The sequence below is a fragment of the Haliaeetus albicilla genome, chromosome 19, assembly GCF_947461875.1.
Source record: "Haliaeetus albicilla chromosome 19, bHalAlb1.1, whole genome shotgun sequence".
Lineage (NCBI taxonomy): Eukaryota > Metazoa > Chordata > Aves > Accipitriformes > Accipitridae > Haliaeetus > Haliaeetus albicilla.
The window spans coordinates 17,330,446-17,351,566 of NC_091501.1; the positions used below are offsets into that span (position 1 = coordinate 17,330,446).

Sequence of the window (21,121 nt, forward strand, 5' to 3'; positions counted from 1 at the left end):
AGTTTGAATTGTAGGTTCGTTGCTAATTAGCTGTCCTGCGAGGCTTACATTTCACTTCTGAAACGAAACCAAAATACTTTTGTACTGCAGTCTCCCTTGTAAAATTAAATATAGGCAGAGTACGTTGCACAGGTGAATGCTTTTAACAGTTCAAATGGCACAGCCAGCATTCATTCCAGCATTTCCCAGCATCTGAACTGCAACACTTGTGATTCTTTTTTTAATATATTTTAGTGTGATGATAATTATTACCCTGCCTATGGAGCAGCTGTATATATGAAATGGATGTTCACAGGTTTTTAAGCACATTTTCCAGTTTATTTTAGTGCACATGTCTATAATGGCTGTACTGTAGGCTCTGAGGGGAAAAGTTAAGTGGAAGAACACTGCCATCGCATGAGCAAACACAGTGAACAGATACCAGTTTGCTGTTGCATAATACCTAGTGAGGAGAACAGAAATGAAGGATGAAGAAATGAGCTAATGCTACAGAGAACTAATTTGACTGAAGAATTCACTGACCTAAATGTATTACGGTTCATAAAACTAATAGTTTGCAGTCCTTTATTTAAGTGTCTAAATATAGATTTAGGGTCTTTACCTTAAGCATCTGACTGAGCATTTTGGGTAAGGAGATAGTATGTTAACATATTTATCTGTAAGTTTGAGCTTCAGAACCACAAGTGTCTTCCATCTCATCTCTCTTCACTCTCTGGCAAAGTCAAAGCTCTCTGTCATGGAGACGTATTTATTTTAGTTCTTAACTATAAACACTTCATGAGAACTATAAGAGAAACATCTTACAAAATTATAGCATCTGCAACAGCAAATCTGGATCCACAAAGACTCTCTATCATCATCCTTTATTATCTCTGCCTTCAAAAATTCAGAAAAACAATGTGAGCCCCATTAGTGGAGAAAAGGAAGAGTCAGGTGAAAGAAAAATGCAGGGTGGTCAAGAAAAATCTGCTGTAAACAGTGATGCTTTCTCTAAGCTTTTCAGGAGACATCATATGCCAGAGCATGAAAATTTTATTTCAGTTGGCGATCTCTGGATCGTAGATATAGCAGGAAAAAAAGTTGGAGCTCCCTTCCTTTACTTTTCTTATAGCCTTTCTTGCCTTGAATCTCTGATTCTGAGCTTTCATGCCAGTTTAAATCACAGAATAGTTGAGGTTCAAAGTACATCTGGAGATTGTCTAGTCCAGTCCCTCAACTCAAGCAAGTTGAGCCTGGAGCAGGTTTCTTTAGGCTCAACCTAGAGCAGGTTGCTCAGGAGGATGTCCAGCTGGGTTTTGAGTATCTCTGTGGATGTAGACTCCACAGCCTCTCTGGACAACCTCTTTCAGTGTTCAGTCATCCTCACAGTGAAAAATATTTTCTTACATTTAAATGGAATTTCTTGTATTTCAATTTGTGCCCCATTGCTTCTTGTCCTGTCATTGGACACCACTAGAAAGAGCCTGGCCTCATCTCCTTTGCACCCTCTCTTCAGGTATTTATATACATTGGTAAGATCTCCCCTGAACATTCTCTTCAGGCTGAGGAATCCCAGCTCTCTCAGCCTTTCCTTTTATGAAAGATGCTCCAATCCCTCAGTCACCTTTGTGGCCCTGATGACTAGTTTAAGTGCCTTTGGCCACATCATGTAAGACCAAAATTTTTAAAAAGCAGAACCAACATTGGCTGACTCCAGTGAGAGCTCCAAGTGTTGAACATCTGTGGCTACGGGGCTGTGGATATATACCTTTTTTTAAACTTGAAATAGGGAGGATGGTCCAGACCCTCCAAGCATTTAAAGCACTGCCTGTGTTGATTTGAATAGAAGGTAGGCACCATAATACCTGGTTGAATTGAGATTTAAGGTACCTCACTAGGTGTTGTCAGGCAAAATTAATCAGATGGAAATATTTTTGTTCTTCATGTTTAAAGTTTTTGTAAGCCTATATAAACTCTAAGCAACCGATTTCTCTCTAGCGCTTACGGAGGAGCTTGCCTCCAGGACTGCTGAGACGGGTGTCCTCAACTTGGACCACAACAACATCAGCGACAGGATTACCTACGCTAGAGCCAGCTCCCGTAAGAAGGGATCGCAGTGCCAGCATCAAGCCTCATGAGTCATGTTCATCCAGGTTACAAATTACCTCTTCTCTCTTTTACGTCTCTCTTTCAGCAAATTTATTTGGTTCTGTGTGATGATGTCCCTCATTTAAAAATGCTGACTCCCAAGTGTGTTAGAACTACTTCTTCATGTTTCTCTAAATTGGGTTGCCAAAGAAGTGGCATTCCCAATTTTAGTCAGATTATGCCAAAACTATTCCTATTATTGGGAAGCAAAATAAAAAATAAAAAAAGGAAAAAAAATATATTTGTGCTAACGAAGTAGAGAATTGCACAATAACATTAGAAACAAGGCAAGATATCTGGTTAAAGTCTTCTTGATGTGCAGCGGTTTCCTCTGTGGGTATTGCCCAGCCAAGAAAAAATTCTAACAAGTAACCCAACCTCTGAACATCACTTCTAAGAACACACCTAGTGACATGGCCCTGTCATTAAACCAGTTCATAAATCACTTCTCCATCCTCTAGATACTAACTTCCAGAACACAAACCCTGATTTTAAGTGGACCCTCCTAAAATACACAATTTTCCGGTTTTCTGTCCATAGAAATGGAGTATCATCAGACTGTACAGCACTGTACATGCCCTGCATCCCATGTACACACTTAGTTCCAGAATATAAGAAGTGCTTAGGGCTCCCTGAATGAACTTATGCAAATGCAATACCAGCGTAAATAAAAACCATTGAGTTAGATAAGTCAAAAAGTGATTTAGTGCAGAGAAGAAAGTAGATGTGTTACCATTGGGGAAAAAAAAAAAGGTGTAATCTAGGAGTAAAATTACAAAGAAAGATTTGCTAGTAGAGGTTGAAAGCAAAGCTGAAAATGAAATGAGCAGTGTAAAGTTTTCGTGCAGGATGGTTGCTGGACTTTCCCTAATTTTAAGCACTGCAGTGGAACGCTTCTTTCCTATTGACCACAGAGTTTAGTTTCTGGGATTCAGAATCCCAGCTGTCCCATCCTTAATCCCAACTGTCTCATCTAGTTAAAAGGCTTTTCCTAATTTGCCACAAGAAGCAAATACACACAGCTGTTTTGTTGGCGTGCAGACTGAATCCCACTTTTATTAATGATATATTTACTTATTTAAGATGACCCATATTTTCAAGGGTTCTGTAAGCAAGTGCTGGTACTGGAAGAGTCACAACTACAATGCAATAATTAATAAAGCCTTGAAATGAATTTCAGCAAAATCACTGGAGGAATTGTGAATTATTTGTTTGTCTTGTCTGGAAAAAGAGTTCTGGATTCAATCATGACACATACAGTTTAAAGTTATGTTCATATAGTGCATCATAGAAACAGAGCACTAGATCTGCAAAGACATTTGCATAGGCTGAGGTACCTACCTACTCCATTTTGTGCCCAAACCAAAATTTAGTTCCAGTTTCCTAAAGCACATCCCTGAAAGTCGTTCAGAGTCACCCAGAACCACACGAGTTGTCACTATTCTGAAGAGATGGGTTTTTACCTTATGGCTGTAGTCCCTCATGACTGACTATAGGAGTTAGGTATTCCTTGCTCACTCTGTCCCTGAGCCAGTATCATACAATACATAGTCCTCCCATGAAACAGAGAGAAGTTGTGTCCACTCAGCTGCTTACAGCCAGCAGCTGGTTGCTTTAGAGCATTTGCAGAGCCCTACCCTAATAAAGTTGGTTCTCTGCCTGAGGGTGTTCAGACTTAGGTACCTTGCATTTTGGGACTTCTGTGCTACCAGATGGCCTGAGGTGAGCTGCATTTAACCCTCCACAAGGGCTGTGGCAGATAATCCAGTAGCAGCCAGTGAAGGAAGGAGTTGAATGAATGTTAGTCTTGCGGGAGGAGCGCTCATCTGTGAGAAGATAGACTTGGGTTCCAGGCACTGTTAACTATGATATGTTGCATAGCTATTTCAACAGGATTTCCTCCTTTCTGGCTCCATGAATATTTTTCTGTCCTACTCAGAAAAGAGCAGAGCCTTCAAAGGAGAGGCAGAGGGCAGTCAGTCATGCAGCCTGGTAGCTACAATGCCACCCTCTGAGGATAAAGTTCAGGTCCCCTCCCCACCTCAGCCAGTGCTACCATCTTTGAGGTGGTGGATGAGGAGGGAGTGTGGAGACATGCTTTGCTATGGGGAAAGGAAGAGCAGAGCAAAAGCACCTAATTCAAGAAGAGAATTCAGAACCGTGATATCAGAAGACTGCAATTCAATTTTTCTGCAATTCAAAATCTGGTTCTGGTAGTACAGAAAAAGATAAGACCTGAGAAGGCCCGACATCACCAGTGTTTGCTGTTGGATAGCCTGGGTGAATGCAGCCCCAGAGATCTGCCTTGGTCAGCCTTTCTTCCAGATACATAAACCTTTCCCATAGAAGAGGCTCTCATGCAAGGCACCTAAGTGCTCAAGGCAGCGTGCAGAGTGCACTGAATGTCTGGTGCAAGAAAAACACATGGTTAGCCAAAGCTCCCTTTGTGAGGAGTTCCATGTATCTCAGTAAAAGTAAATATAAAGAAGTTATAACCAAATGGAAATGTTCTTTAGTCACTGGCCTGTGGTTCCCAGGGTGCATTTGATTTACACTGTTGATCCCAGACTCTCACGTAGTATGTAAGCATCCTAAGATGGGAATCAGAGGGAGAAGGAGAGCAATTAAATATTATTGTTGGTCCTTTTCTACGGTTATTATATAACTCTGCATGATGAGCCAACTAAGCAGGCTATCAATTCTTCCTACGTTTAATGTCACCAATTGGATAATTATAGCTCTGTCAAGCCTCACAGCCTACTGTTTGCAGTTCTTCTTTTACAGTAGGAGAAACAATGTGTATTCCAGAAAGTGGAAAAATGAATCCTGTAAGTCTAGCTTTAAAAATTTTGGCAGACCAATACAGATTTGCTTTCAAGCAAAAGAATTGTGAACTGAAGGGAAAAAAAAATAATCTTGATTATCTGCCACTTCCCCTGTACCAAATTCAAGGACACCATAGGTCACAGAGAAAGAAACATTTCATGGCTTGAAGGGTAGGAGAGCGGAAATGACACTGGAATTGCCCGGTGGCAGATTCTGCAGTCACAAAATCTGCAACTTGTTCTTCACAATCTGGGACATCACCTCTAGATTTCTATAGTCACATATTTGCAAAAATCTCCCTTAAATCTCTGTTTAAGATTAGTAATCCTGTATTCTTCCAACTCCATGTCACTAAACTGGTAAAACATGGTCCTCTTATAGCTTCAAATGATTTGGGAAAAACAATAGATCTTCCACATTCCTTCCTTCAGTCAATTCTATGTCCACTGGTTCTCCCTTAAGAAGTCAAAGAATGTGTTTTGGGAGTTTTTGGTTTGGTTTGGTTTTTCTTTACAGTGGGCCAGTGTGTTACATTCTTCCTGTCAATTAAAAAACAAAACCACAAAACAAAACAAACAAAATAATTAAAAAAACAGCTGGATTCTTTCTTTCTCTTACTTCATCACAGATTATAGGAATTCCAGCCAACAAGCAAATATTTTTGTACGTAGTGTTTGCTCTTCCAAAACAATTAGGTGTTTGTAGAGTTAAGACAATGTTACATGTTTTTTTTCCTTTCAGAATACTTTTTTTTCCCAAGTTTTTCTCAAGTTCAGCTGGGACTAGGCTGCTTTAAAAGGCTGTCTTCTGCCTTGCATGTCATCTCATCACTTGGATGTGAGGCTGTAAAGACAAATGTGGAGCTTGAGAGGCCTAGCGGACCTGTCCAGAGAAGTCATAGGCCTCATGATAAGAGCCAGCACTAAAACCCTGCAAGTGGCTGACATTTGATGAGTGTCGTTCGGGACAACAACGATAAATACAATTGTTTTGCTTTACAGAAGTATTTGGCCTCTTCTGGTACACAGTGATAGCCTGAAGGCTGAAAGCCTGTGCCCATCCTGGTGTAGGGGACCAGGACTTGTTCCACACACACACAGACGCATGCACCCTATTTTCCTTCAGTGAGTTTCTCTTGGATCAGTGACCGATGTCTTCAGGGTCTGTCAGTAGGACTTTTTTTGAGATGCAGCGTGCATTTCAGTTGGCTAGAGCATGAAGTGCTTCACCCAGAGCAGAGGCACACCCCTAGCAACAGCAATGCAGGGCTCTTCCGCACCTCTTCCAGCCTCCTGAGGAGCTCCTTCAGTGCCCCAAGAGTTACTGGGTATCTGCCCTTGGCGGTTGCAGCAGAGGAGTCAAGGAGACTGATTTTTCATTTACACTGAGAACTTCTGGCTCTTCTAAGGAGGCGTTAAAAGAGAATATAAATTTAACTTATTTCAAGTCAACTTTTAAGCCTCTTCGTACTATCAGAACAATATAGTGAAGACATCTTTGTATAAATAAAGTCAATAGGCCTCAGCACTGAAGGAAGTCCAGCTTTGGAGTGTCTGCATTGTAAATATTTTTGCTAAATACAATACTGAGCGCCTCACAAATAGCAGTTCAGCCAGCAGATAGATACTGTTTTCCTCGTCAGATTTTGTGCTATCTCAGTATTGCATACTTCTTGCTGTGGCTCCTAACTTCTTAACATCTGCCGTTGAGGCTTTTTACTGTGTTGAACAATGCTTGTTTGCACTCTGGTTTTGCAGCTCTGACTCCTGGAACAGCTCAATTCTGATGACAATCACGAAGAGCAGGTCCTTCTCCACCTCCTACGCCATGTCTTCTACCAACCACCTGAATGCCAAAAGGCAGAGCCGGCAAGGTGAGTGGGCATCCTTGGCTCTGTCAGGCTCGCTTAGCTGCTTCCCCGTGACTAGCACATTCAGCTCCTTTTAATTGCTGTCTAATCTGTGTCTTTTCTTATTTTTCCATCAGTATGAATGTAGTTATTTCTTTTATTTAAAAAAAACACCTGTGGCTTAAAATACTATAGCTCATAGCAATGCCATTGTAAATGTTTTGACTTTTATGATTTATAGAGGTTAGTCATGACATGATGCAGCAAGTGCAATACTAAATTGTGTTGTGATTTATATCTATGTAATTCCCTTGATTACAACAGGGCTGAGAACAGTGTTTTCTATAACATTTGTTAGATTAACTGTCTGTGTATATTGCCTGACTGAGATTTCCTGAAGCGCAACCTACATGATGCCATTCAGAGCTGTAGGCAGCAACTGACCTGTCTTACGCAAACATATCCAAGACAAAGCCATTATAACTCAGAGGTCTATCTCTGTATATTCATTATTGAGAAAGCCCAGCTAGTTCTTACTGATTTTTAGAGATGAGAAATATGGGGCTTTTTACTCAGCTTTTTAATTTTTAAAAAAATTACTCTTGTTTTAACTGAGGGAAAGAAATTGAGAAGGTGACTTCTTAATTGACAATGAAATGGGCGATATGAAAGCCATGAAGCAATCTTAATCCACAGTAATGTGGTTCTCTTCCCTGTACAAATGCAGGATAAAGTAATGTTCACCCATGCTTTAACTTGCAATTCAAAATGATCACAAGGACTTCCTTTTTTAAATCAGTCTGGTTTTTTTCCCCAAACATATAATAATGCTGAGATAATGTTACTCAGAGATACTGGCCACCCAGACATTAGATGGAAATTGATAGACGCCTGAGGCCTGACATTGGAAAAGTCAGAGAATCCTAACTTGGATGGGTTTGAAGATATGGCTGCACAATTATTCTGCATATCTAGCACTGTCATATCACATCTCCTTTTCAAACTGAAGAGTTTATTTCATCTCTTCTTGTACAGAAGCTGCTTTGTTATACTACGGTGAAGATTAAGTAATACAATATTATCTTAAAAGGTAATAGACACGCGGGCAAATGAATAAAATTGAACCTGGAAAATAATGGAGATACAGTACCAAGAATCCAGGAATTTGTTTTAAAACAAAATAAATCCAACTTAGAGTTATGATTTTCAGAGATTGACCCATTAATTTGAAAGGGGTGTGTGTGTATAATATTCTATACTTGGAAAACAAGACTTACCAACCCCATCAGTCACTTTTACGTTTAGTCTCTTCTGCTTCCAGAGAGTGTTAATAGTCATCTCTGTTGCCCAAATACATGAGGTCCCCCATGATGAAGGGAGAGTTCCATTCCATCACAAGCAATTCCTAGGGGCACTGATTGACAGGAGTAAAAATTTTGGCTCAGCATTTTGTGCAAAAGATTGAAATTTTGATGTTTTAGACTGTTTAGAGTCATGCATTTTTAATTATGATTTGTTTTCACATTCCAGCTAAAGAACTGCTTCAATTTGCACTAGTTAATACAAATCAGACTTTTATATATTAGCTCCATTGGCATTATATAATAATTCTTGGTAGAAGTTGATCTAGCTAAATCTGTAAATCTGTTAATTTACAAAATGTGTCTTTAATTATGCATGAAACCATTAGCATTTTAAAATACTGCTAGCCATACCTATTTTGGCAAAATTCTGAGGTAAACTCAAGTGTTTTCATATGTAATTTCACATCACATTGAAGTTACTGTTTTATTTCTTCAACACTGCACATGTGTAAACATTCTGGAGGACCTAAGCAGATGGAGGTACTTAAAAAAAATTCTTCCTGTATTGTTATTCTTCTCTTATCTTGATTGTTCAAAATTCCTTGCTGTAGCAACATGTTTTCTCTCACTTTTGCCAATAAGGGGTTAAATGTGGGATTATTGAAAATAGGTTGGTGTTTTTCTGGTAAATTCATTTATTTTTGGTTACCTACCCTGGCAAATCACTGTTTCAAAAAAAAAAAATCCACAACCAAAAATATTTCAAGAGACAGGAGCCCAGACTAGCAGCAGAAAGCCAGGTGTGATTAGAAACATTATTGTGAAAATTGCTGTTTAAATTCCCAGGGCTTGCTTTAAATTGTTGAAAGATGACCATATATATATTGTATTCTCTAACAGTCGTGAAGATTACTTGGTAACATATAGCTTGAAGATAGATAAGAATCTAACTCAATCCCCTGTGCAACTTAACAGACTGTGAAATGGTTTTAAAGACATATTTTTGTTGGATGGAAGGCAGATATCTCAAAGGATTAGTAAATGTGAAACAGAGGCTTTCTGTGTTTTAAAGCAATTTCCCTATGTCATGGCCATCTGATAACTTTTCAATTACCCTGTAGGCTGTAGGTTTCTGATCTCAAGACTCGCATAATATTCTAGTTGCAGTCATTGAATTAAGACAGTAATACATACCACATGTTTGCTGAAGAAATATCCTAATCAAAACTTAGGAGATGTTGGATATCTCAAAATTACAGTTTAGTAACTGTCAGAGATTATTTTTAACTCTTGGATTGTCAACAGTAAATCATATTTTAACCTCATATCACAGTAAGTTGTTATCAGGAAAAACCACTGGAACTGTACACATATACCCTGCAAGGTTAGTATTTCATAAACTTAGATGAACATATTGCCTTATTCTACCATAATCTTTGTGTCTGGAATGCATTTAGATAGTGGGCACAATTCAAACATAAAACCAGTTAAAGTTTCTAAGCTCTTTATATCATTTGGCTTTGAAGAATGAACTGGGGCTGAGTTCCTACGAACTTTAGAAGGTAAGTCAGTTGACATGCATTTCCTTTTGAGATAGATTATGTTTGCTCCTCTGCACTTTATTGTGAATGGGACCTTTTTGTCTGACACTAGAAAATGTAAAGTGAATTCAAAAAGGAGGCGGCACTTTGTCTCAAACACTGGACTGGCTGATGCATTTCATCTTGGCAGTGGTGCTTAGATAGAATAAGGGGCAGAGAGAACTACATCTTGCTAGTGTTCACACATGTGGATATTGACAGTTTCTGATACACTAGCTCAGGAGTACAATACCATGTGGTACAGGTAAAGGTCACAAGTCTCCCATAGTGAGCAACAGATATTGAAGAATAAACTCAAGCTGCACAAGATCAAGGCCAAAATCTGTGAGGAATGCGGAAATGGCACCATAAGTGCAATATTTTATATTCATATAACGTATGACTACTAAAAATTGCTTTTTTGGTTCATTGTTAGTCTTCACACATGTAGAAATTCAGATTTGCTGGGAATGTGTGTAAGCCTTTCTTGTCCCTGCTTTACAGATGGAGACAGTAAAGCAAAGAGAAACTGCAGATGGGTCTGGGAACTGCCTATTTGGAGTTTGGTGCCTCTGTCACTAGAACATGTTGATACCAATAGTCATGCCACTAATATGTGCCTTTCATTTCATGCCTGCCAGTTGGTGCATCCTGCTCAACAGGGAGAATATGCTTCATATTTTGAGCCAGATCTTCAGCAGGTAGAAGTGGCTGATATTAATGGATCTTCATCTCTCTGTGACAGCCATGGGCTTGGCTCAGAGTGGAGGAGGGTTTTCTCTTATGTTTCTATTTGGAAGCTATGCTGGTACCTGCGCATCTCAAGAGGAGTATTTCTGCACAGTGAACTCATGCAACCATCTGCCACTTCTGTTAATTGACAAGACTCTTCTTTTCTCTTGCCAGGTATCCCACCGAATATTTCACCTCTCACCTCCCCATGCCATTCACCGATTCAGGGGACGCCTGCCACAAGTCCTACCGGAAAAACATCTTCCGTGTCATTTCCAGACTCTACAGATATTGACACCAAGCAAGGCTTAAAGCCACACAAAGTCTTAACTTCTACTCAGAGTGCACCTAGCCTGTCAGACCCTATTATCAGCCCTTCTGTCATCTGCAGCAGGTAAGACAGTAATTTGACATGCGTTGGAATCATTTCACGTTGTTCTCGCGAACAAGCTCTTTTAGCCCACGATACAAGTTTTCGTGATTTACTGCGGTATTGTGTATTGATATTTCACCATATCTAAGCAGTTCTTAGTATGAGAGTAATCGTGTAGATTGATGCTACAAAAGTGCAGGAGGTTAGCTACATTTACAGCTTTCGCGTGTGTCAGATGCACAGTCTGATTCATAAATAAATTCTTTGTCAATAACTTGCAGATCGCGAAGTTGGATTTCATGTTAACAACTTATGTTTCTCATGCCGTGCCCGTAACGTGAAGAGTTGCTTTCAGGTCACAGGCCAAGTCTTTCACAGCGAGCACCTCATGTTTGGTAGAAAAATCTGACTCGAGGGTTTAAAAGCTGCTGGCCTGTAGCCTTCTGATAAAGGTGTGCCAACAATGCCTGAAGACTATGTGATTTTGAGCACTCTCTCAGAAGGAGTGGATCCTGTCCTCCCTAGGCAGAGTCAGATTATGTAGCGTTGGGATTTTTTTTTTTTCAGAAATCAACTGCAGCCGAGTTCTTTCTACTGCTAAGAGTTACAGTAACAGTGTAATTTCACACTTTAAAGTAGCCCGTTATTAGATTATGCAGATCTGCTCTGCAAAATAAGCATTTTGGAAAGAAAGTTGTTCTGCTGATCTTCTCAAAAAGGATTCAGTTAGATTACTGTGTCCAGTTCAGAATAGTGGGAAACACTGGTATTTAGAAGGCTGTTCCAGTGCAGTTTCAAGGTTACCTTACTCATTAGATGTTACTTTTGGTCATAGTAGTGAGTGATTTGTGATTATTGGCTAGCCAGTGGACAGCACATTATCTGAGGCTGGGTTAAATGTTACCAAGTTTGGCTGTCTTTGGAAATAGTTTTTTATTTATGGCTTCAGTCACGTGCCTTTGGATGTGTCTCGGTATGCTGTGTGCAGGGCTAGGAAGCGGGTGTGAGAAAGTCAAAATTGAGGTTGCGAGTTTACTCAAGGGAGTCATCCTCACCGGAGTTCAGACTAGCATCCTGACAGGCTTTTAGGTGACTAAGTAGAAACTAAGTGCCTTTAAAAGTTTTCCAAAGGTATTGCAAAACTGGGACTTGCAGTGATTTATTTGAAATGAAAATTATATTACACATAAGTAATATACCATAAACGTGCTACTGTGTTATTAAACTGTGCCTTTATTACTACTTCAACAAAATATTATTACTTTAACTAGTAACAATTATTTCTGGAAGCTTTCTATTAAAGAGAACAGTTAATAGTTGCATAAAAAATGTCAAAAAAAAAATCTGTGTAAGGTTGTTGTAGATAGTAATGAAATATATTTTCTTGATATGTGTAGACTTTGATTTCAATGTAATCATTGGTAAAATGCTCATTAGTTTTTATGTGGCTATTGTCTTATGTGATCTACATAGGTTGCGAAGCATATTTAGGTCCTTAATTTCCTTGTTTTCAAATGCTTAGCCTGTGTAGGTGTTACAAATAGTTACATTGCTGGCATAGACTTTGTTGTCCATTTGAAACAAGTACATTATTTCAAATATTGTGATGTAATGACTGCTAATAGAATTGGCATCCACAATTATCACAGTTCCTTTAATGTCCATTGAAAAATCATAAGCACTGTCACATTTCTAGCCATTAGTATATAGAGATGTCATATCCACAGATACAAGCTGAACTAACAGCACATAAATAATGCACCCCTTAGTAATGTAAGCACAATTAAAAAATAAAAAAGTTTAAAAAACCCAAACCAAAAGAAAAAACCCAAACCAAAAAAAACCCCCAAAGAAATTAAATGGCTTAGACAAGCTGAGAGAGTAAATTAACAAACACTGGAAATAAATCTTTTAAAGTTTGAGCTTTCACATTGTAGATTGCTAGTCTTCACAGCATGCAATCCCCTACATTTACTGCCAAAAAGCCTGCCTTGCTAGGAAATGCTACCAAGTCAGCAAACCTCTGCCACCACCAAACCAATCCCTTCCCTAACAACAACAAAAGAGGAAATGAACTCTTGATAGTTCAGTGCTTTAAATCAGATCCACCCAGGCAGTGGCATCAAGACAGCAGTTTTACTGTACTTTTTTTTTTTTTTTTTTTTTTTTTTACTTACAAAGTGAAGAGTGGTAGGACAGCAGAGTTTGAAAACTGCTTTAAACAAGAACATACACCAGGTAACGTTGTTAAAAAAAGTTGTAAGTAATCATTTTTAATTCTGCTTAGTGGATAAGGCAGGAATCCTGTGGAAAAAATGGTAAACAATCCTGTGATTAAGAAGTATATTATAATGCCTGTACATGAAGGGGATTGAGTTAAAGTTGCCTGGGCACGATTAATTCTGACATAGAGCAGATTTCAAGTGTTCTACTAGGTAGCTCAGTAATTTTTTTTTAATATAGTGTTTTATGCAGACCGTACATATTACGTCAGTGTGAGTTTGCATATGTTCTGGAAATAAAGAGGTACACTCATAATGACGCAAAAGTCTCATAGCATTACAACCAATCAAGGGCTTGCTTTCTCTTTTACTTTTACATTTTGCCTTGTTACCATTGACCTCATGGAAACCACAAGGAATGTGGGAGAGAGAAATTAATACATTTTTTTCATCTTGTTTATAGACCTGAGTGATACAAGATTTGTTTGTTTGGCTATGCACTACAAGTATCATTGTATACAGATTTATATTTTAATTTAAAATTATTGCAGGTATTCATTATGTTTGCAGGGCATACCAAGCTCCAGAATTTGTTTTGGATGACCCAGTCAAAAGCTATCTGGCATAGGATTTCAGCCATTTTTATATGATGAACTTACACTCGTGCCAAGTTTCTAGTACAAAGTTTGACCAATCAAAATAATTTTGTAATAGTTGCTTTGCAAAGGCTGTTATATATGAGATACGCCACAAAATACTGACTCAAGCCAGAGAAAGAAATGTTAAAACGTCAGTTTTCTTGTACAGATTTGATATAGTACTTCTAAATGAGGCTTCAGATTTGTTAAGTTCTCTCATGTTTTCATGATATATCATTGTTCCTTCAGGTCCTAGACTCAATCATATTTGGACATTGTAATTTGAAGTGTTCCCGCTGGTATTGAATTCACGTTTAGGGCTTAAAGGGAATCACACACAAGGAATAAAGCATTTTAAAGGAAGGGAAGAGCCAGTCATTCAGAAAGGCCATGATATTGTGATCCCTTCCACAATGTCTTTCTGTTCTGGGAATGATGAAGCAAACTCTGTCTTCTAGTTTCATTGCGAAATGTCTGGATGCCAGATCACTTCATGTTCTGTCCGAAACGCCCCCTTGGTTCTGACGTACTTGGTATGTTGTCACTGAAGTAATGGCAGAATACCTTTTTCCTCCTTAAGAGGAACGTATTCAAGTTTTAAACAATAAAAGGAGAGTAAAGCCACATTATGACTGTGTTAAAATTCAATTATATAAGATTGTATGGCACTCTGGCACATTTTCATAATTTTAGTTCACATTTATAGGGCAGCTGTAGTACAAATCCAGGGAATTTTTTTTGTACTGATAAACTTAGAGAATAAAGGTTTACTGTTGGCAACGCAGATTTAGCGGTGGTGGCCAGGTAATCCAAGGTCTTTTTGTATTTTTGTCTTTGTACATTCCTGACTTCCAATAAAACTTCAGCTCGCTCTTGTAATTTTGTCTGGAGAATGCACCCTGTACCATAGCTTATACTGGATGACATAATCTTACACTGTCAGCAGGAAATCATTTTACATAAGACTGTCTAATGCACATGGTTCTTTATATTGTGCATGTTTCTTGATGTATTTCAGCTGTGGCAGACCCTATAACCAAATAGAAGCTGGTGATGGGACACTAGATAGAAATGATGGTACCACACACACCCTGAACAGAACAGGTAATTCTTTGTCCATCAAAAACTCCTCATCCCTTAAAATTCAATAATTATTCATGGAAAGGGCAGATATGCCTGTCTGTCATAAAAGGAGAGCATACGTAGGTGAGACCATACAAATTGTCTTTGAGACTCCTTTCCTTTTTGTATGTACATGTGCAAAATGCTAATGAAGAATAGAGTTAAAATACAGAGGAAATATGGTTTCCCTCATCTAACCTAGTCAGTTCAAATAATAGTCCTCAAAATTTTTCTCACTCTTGAATCCCTGATCCCATTTTTTACACTCTGCAGGGTATAATCTTTAATGCCTTTGGACAGATTGTCCGACTTTGGACCCAGCCAAGCAGCACATATGTATTATGAGTCAGAGATCCTGTTGCTATTATTCAGAAGGTCACAGGATGACTTTCATGCAGTCCTTGCTGTTCACACAACAAGCTTTGTGATTTGTGTTGTAGATGATCCTGCGCAAGCCACTTCTGACTATGAGACCAACAACAGCGATAGCAGTGATATCGTGCAAAATGATGATGAGACAGATTGCTCCAAAGATCAGACGCAGAAGGGATCTGTCTGTAGGACGTACACACCCGAGACCATCATTCTGCATCCCTTGATACCACCTGAGGTAGCTTGTTAAAGTTCCACTTGCACAATAGACTCAGTGTATACTGACACTGGGGGGGGGGGGGGGGGGGGACAAAAAAAAAAAACAAAAACAAAAAACCAAACCAAGCAAAAATCCCAAACCCCCACAAAAAAAGCTCGTAGGGCTGTCTAAAGATTGTGACCATGGTTTTAAGCAACAATTGCAGCAGGCTTCTACCTTGCAGTAGGAGGATTGACCTTCAAGAATTGAAAGGAACCACGGAAATATGTGAGAGCTGCTAAGCCCTGGCCACTTGTGAAACGTTAACCATCTTTTTAATCATATTTTGATGAATAAATGTAAGTTTATGGACCTGGCATTAGGCGTTTCTGAAATGTTTGGCTTCCATGTTAACATTGCCTTTAAAGGGAATGGATTGGAAGGAAGAGAAATTATCTTCTCAGACTACAGGCATGACATATAGTCTTCCTGTTCAGCCACTTCAGCTTCTCAATGGCCTTGCAATCTTGGCTAATATATACAGTGGTCCTTATTTTAAAATAAATTAACGCTTGTCTGAGGGTGCTGCATTATATTATTGTCGGTGTATGTCCTGAACATAAGAACATTGCAGCATGGTGAACAAGTGCTGATCTTCTCATGACTACTGTATTCAGCTGTAAACTTGATTGAGATGTAGAGGGAAAGCTTTGTTTAGTTAAATTTTCCACAGCCTGTTGTACAACTGAATTAATAAATTTAAGTTGTCATGAACTCTTGAAAAATTTATTGTAATCTGTTGAACTGGAGTTGGACATGCTGAGGGAAGGCATTTTTCTTGAGATATTTTGGCATTTACTCATCTACAGTTTCTTAGTAATAATGAAATTCAAGGCAGTATACAGGGGGAAATGTGAAAGGAGGGGCACAACCCATCACCTATTTGCAGACCTTGACAAAGAGGTAGGTTTCAGTTTAAGAAGTACAAGTCTTGGACCAAGCTGCATTAGCCATGTTAGATTGTAATGAATGGGTCCTGATGCAGAAGTAGAAACTGAGCACTTTTCCCTCTGTACTGCAGCAAATTTTACAATGAAGACGGCACTGCCTTGGAAATGAATGAATGATTCCCATGAATGAATGAATTAATGTGTCCCATGGATAAGTTCAGAGGCTGATGTTTCATATATAGAATTTCCTATTCATTCAAGTGAAACAAATTATAAAGGAGAGTGACTAGCTTCAGGGCTGGTAGAAATGGGGACATCTCCACTGAGCTGAGTAAAGTACCATTGACTTACAGATGATGCTAATGTGACCTTAGCTTTTAAGAGCATAAATTTTTGCATGAGATGCTTCACAGAACTAAAGTTCCTCTTTATTCTGACTTCTGGCATAGGACAAGCCTGTACTTGCTCCTGAGCCTCTGGTTATGGACAACTTGGATCCCCTGATGGAGCAGCTAAATAATTGGAACTTCCCAATCTTTGATTTGGTGGAAAAAATCGGAAAGAAATGTGGTCGGATTCTCAGTCAGGTGAGAAGGATATCTTGTCTGCAGTGACTGGCTAGATTATTGACAGATTTAGACAGTGTTAAGACCCATTGCCCTTACAAGCTAGTCATCCAATGAATTGTGATCCCTGCCACCTAATTCAAAGCTGACAATATGAACTCCGTCTCATTACATTCCTTACTTTTAAATTTCTATATTTTTAAATTTTAAAATGTGAAAGAAAAAAACACAGACCTATTTTGCCTGCTGCTCTCTGTCAATGAGTTTACATTTCCTTTCTGAATATTCTCTTCTATCTGCAGGAGGTGCTGCCACCTCTTACTGAGTTCTTTGTGAAAGGATTTCTCAGGTAGTTCAGCATGGGAGGGATAAACAGTGCATATATTCAGTTGAGGCAGGAAATACAGAACTTTGGTCCTTTTTTATACTGGAGATTTTAGTCAGGCTGTGCAAGAAATCAAGGTTTCAGAAAGTGAGGGAAAAAATAGTCCTTGCTATGTTCCTTCATCTTGAAAGAGTCAGCACTTTGATAGTAAGTTCATATCATTATTACATAGGGAAGACTAATTTACTGTGAATCAGGATGTGAGAGCTTACTAGTCTTTCTTTCAACTGTTGTTTTTTTCATTTCCTCCTGTAAGTTGAATGCAGGTACTGACCAGACTGTCTCTACTCAGCACAATTAATGTCACTTCCATAATCACTTTCTTGACTGAACTTTCTTCTCTGTTATGCCCCTTTTCCTGGCACACTAGACAAATTAGCCATTTTTTCTTACTGAAGTATTGAGGTTTATTAAACAGAAAAGGCAAGTAATAATTAGTTTTTAGGGATGGATGGGAAAAAACCCCAAGAGAATCTGACTGACCTAGTATCACTTTACAAGGCATTATGTAGTGATGAGTGCTAGAAAGAAGAGATTATGTTAATTGGTATAACGTGGGACAATTAACACCCCCCACAAACACAGAGGTTAGTGCATCAGGCAGATCTCAGTGCAACAAGCTCCAGAGAATGCTGTATCAAATCTTGGTCCCATGGTGGTTAACTATTATTCAGCTAGATTCAATTATACAGTGGTCAACCAGGAAAACCACAGCATGAATTCAAATTTATCCTGTGGTCTGCCTTTTATTGTTCTGTAGCTTGGCAAGTAACATCTATGTTTAACCAGCCTGCCAGCTCTCTAGGTTAATTTTAGAGAATTAGGCAAAATATGGCTGGATGTGGGTATTGATATAAATTCGATCATGATCATTGAGACACTTTTGCACTAGACAGTGAGCGTGTGATGAAAATGCTCTTGTAGATCATATTGGTCATGTTGTTTTGTAATAGCGTAGAATGATAATAGAACGATGAATGAAACATAAGGAAAAACAGAACTTTTTTTTTTATGGCATAACCAACAGTTTGGATGAGCCAAAATTTGTTCTGGTTTTACATGAGTACCTCTATAGGTTTTAAGCACTTTACCAAGTCACATGGAGTTCTGTACCTCTCAGGACAATTCCCCTGTGCCTCCCTCAATTTGCACTAAAGCTCCACACTCTGTTTCCCAACATCTGCTTTTTGCACAGGTTCTGAACATGTTATCTGTTTTGCAGTGCCACAAAATGAGGCCTGTGAAATAAAATGGAGAAGCTTTAATAAATAATATCTGTGATCAAAATTCAACATTTTCTGTAACAGCTGTTTGTAATAACTCCCACTCCCTAAGAGCAGAATGTAGCAAGTTCAACCTTGTTCATAAAATATAGATCCTTTAGTTCTTTCCCCCACCTACTCAGATGTTCCTAACAAAGTTATTTTCCAAAATAAGAGAACTAAAATAAATAAATCTTTTTCTCTAGCCAAAAGGATTGTCTTTTTTCTTGTATAATTTTTAAATCCTGCAATATTGTAAACAAAGGAAAACAAAAGCTCATAATGATTTATTCTCTGTATTTTGCCATTAGATGGACTCATCCATTAAAAATAAGTAAATTAACAAGCTGAATTAACTATGTTTGCCTTGCTAGGTTAAATTTATGAGATGGAACAAAGCAGAGTTGACACGTGCCTCTAGGGAAGCATTCAGTTTAGAAAGCAAATGCTGGCTTAGCATCTTTAAAGCTGCTTGAGATGTCTGTTTCTTCTTTTTGGAATGTTAAATTGATTTAGACATATAAAAAGACCCCAAACCAGTCAGCGGCCATAAAAGCATCTGTGCAACGTACAGTGGCAAGCACTCTAAATGTGGCACTAACAAATATGCATGATAGGGGTTAGAGAGGAATTTACATACCAGTCTCATTTCAGAAAGGAACAGCAGAGCTCTCCAACTGAGCTGATGCTTCACAACAGGCCATAAAGTTGGATAATGTCTTCAGTCACACTTAACACTCTTCTTACAGCTCCTATAAAACTAAAACCTGTGGAAGAGAAACTCATTTGCCCTGGAAAGCAAATAAAATGAAAAAGAATAGGCTAAAGTCAAGGTCTCTCTCTGGCTTTAATTGCTGGGCCCATCGAGACAGAAGTGTTGGTGGTGCTCCTAACTCTCAATACACAAGCAGCGTCAAGGCCGGGTGGCATCATTGCAGTGCATGTGAGTTGGTCCCTGGGTGGTACCGAGAGGAATGTTTGGTCATCTCATCATCATGCATGGCTTCTGCAGAGAGAAACTGCAGCCGTTATATGAAGGAGCGAGGGAAATCAGTCCTTGGGGGATGAGATCTTCCCAGGATTGTCACAGCAGCCCTTGTGAGGAGTTGAGTTTGTCAGAGCCAGAGACTGGGTGCTGACAACTTAAAAGAAACATACGTTTGAAGAAAGCAAATACAAAAGGCAAAAAAGGAGTGCAAGAGGATGGCCTGCAAACAATGAGTAGGGAACTGCTAACCTAAAATTTGCACGTGTCCTCCAATGAGAGCCATTTACATGTGCCTGCAAAACCCAGGAGAGGAACTACGTGTGAATAACGATCCCCCTTTCCAAAACAACTTCCATTAGGAATCATTTGGGAGAAGTGCTTGTCCTTCTTCAGGCAGCACCACCAGAAGTATCTGAGTTATGAATGATTCATTCAAGTGCTAGCAATCGTTGCAGAGACAAGCAGAAAATGGAGGCTGGAGGGAAGAGGCAGCGTGCAGCACCCACTGCCAAGCGCCTGGCAGCTGTCGGAGTTTCCCTGGGCTTGTCTCTGGCAGCGGGGACCACATTGCGGCTGCAAGGGTGCTGTGCTGAGCCCGTGGGATTCTAACTCCCAGGGAGCTCATGAAGCAGCATGTGGTTTGGGAAGGAAGCGTTTTAAAAGACAGAAGCATTTAAAAGTGGTTAATCCAGAGCAATGAATAAACAAAACTGCACAGTTTTTCTTTTTTTTTTTTTTTTTTAAATGAAAGAATGTAGTTAGTTGACTTTCTGGAGGATATCAATGCCCTTTTTTCCTCTTTCTGGCCTGCCCTTACCCCTTCCTCCCCATTTGTGAAGAAAGACAGAAGGAAAGAAAACATTACAAAAATGTCCAAATGACTTGCTTGGCTGTTTATGCTTTCTAATGACTACAGAGAATAATGCCATTTTACTCCAAGTCATGGGGAAGAGCTGTCATTCATATCCACTAGTCAGCTTCGCTTCTTTTCAACTGCTGTGGAATTTCCCGACCCCCAAAATCCAAGGGGAGGAAAAACATGATTTTATGACGTCCTTTATTTAAGATACCTATCCAGTGTAGACCAGTAAGGTTTGGTCCTGCAGAATAATATTTCTTTATGCTTCCTCTTTTTATACAGAGATATTTTGCTGGAAATATGAAGCTTACCATTCAGTGATCTAAGACTAGAGTGTAAAAATACCTCATGTCTCTGTAGGTGAAAGTTTGGATACCAGCTGATTTACTTCAGCTGTGATTCCAGATAGATAAACAGAATTCTATGCAGTTTCTAATCCAAATTATGCATAAAGTCAGTCTCTTCACTCTGCCTCAGTACAGGAGGATCCCATGGGATTTTCAGAGAGTAAAGTTTTGCCTTCTACAGTCCTTTCCTTTTATTCTAAGCTCATGTCTTCTAGAGCACTGTAATTCAGTAGTTCCCTAGTTCCTTGGCTACGAAGAACTTTTTACTTTTTGGCAAACAGCCATGGCCACAAAGAGAAATTACCACCAGCAGTGATTTTTCTGACTGCATTGATAGTGGCACTTACAGAGGTATGATAGGAAGGGAAGTAAGAGCTGAGGCCACCAGCAGAACCCCAACTGTCAGATACGTGTCACTAG

The 21,121-nt window shown here is 39.1% G+C and overlaps 1 protein-coding gene across 4 annotated transcripts in view; it reads left to right on the top strand.

Annotated features, from left to right (window-relative positions):
- PDE3A (phosphodiesterase 3A) overlaps positions 1 to 21,121 on the top strand; it is a 262,985-nt gene that overhangs the window by 217,891 nt on the left and 23,973 nt on the right. For all 4 annotated transcript variants that reach the window (XM_069807850.1, XM_069807851.1, XM_069807853.1 and 1 more), the window contains 6 exons: positions 1,978 to 2,132; positions 6,711 to 6,826; positions 10,593 to 10,812; positions 14,670 to 14,755; positions 15,214 to 15,383; positions 16,744 to 16,881. In XM_069807850.1, coding sequence (XP_069663951.1) covers positions 1,978 to 2,132; positions 6,711 to 6,826; positions 10,593 to 10,812; positions 14,670 to 14,755; positions 15,214 to 15,383; positions 16,744 to 16,881 — 885 coding nt within the window. The remainder of the gene's footprint in view (positions 1 to 1,977; positions 2,133 to 6,710; positions 6,827 to 10,592; positions 10,813 to 14,669; positions 14,756 to 15,213; positions 15,384 to 16,743; positions 16,882 to 21,121) is intronic.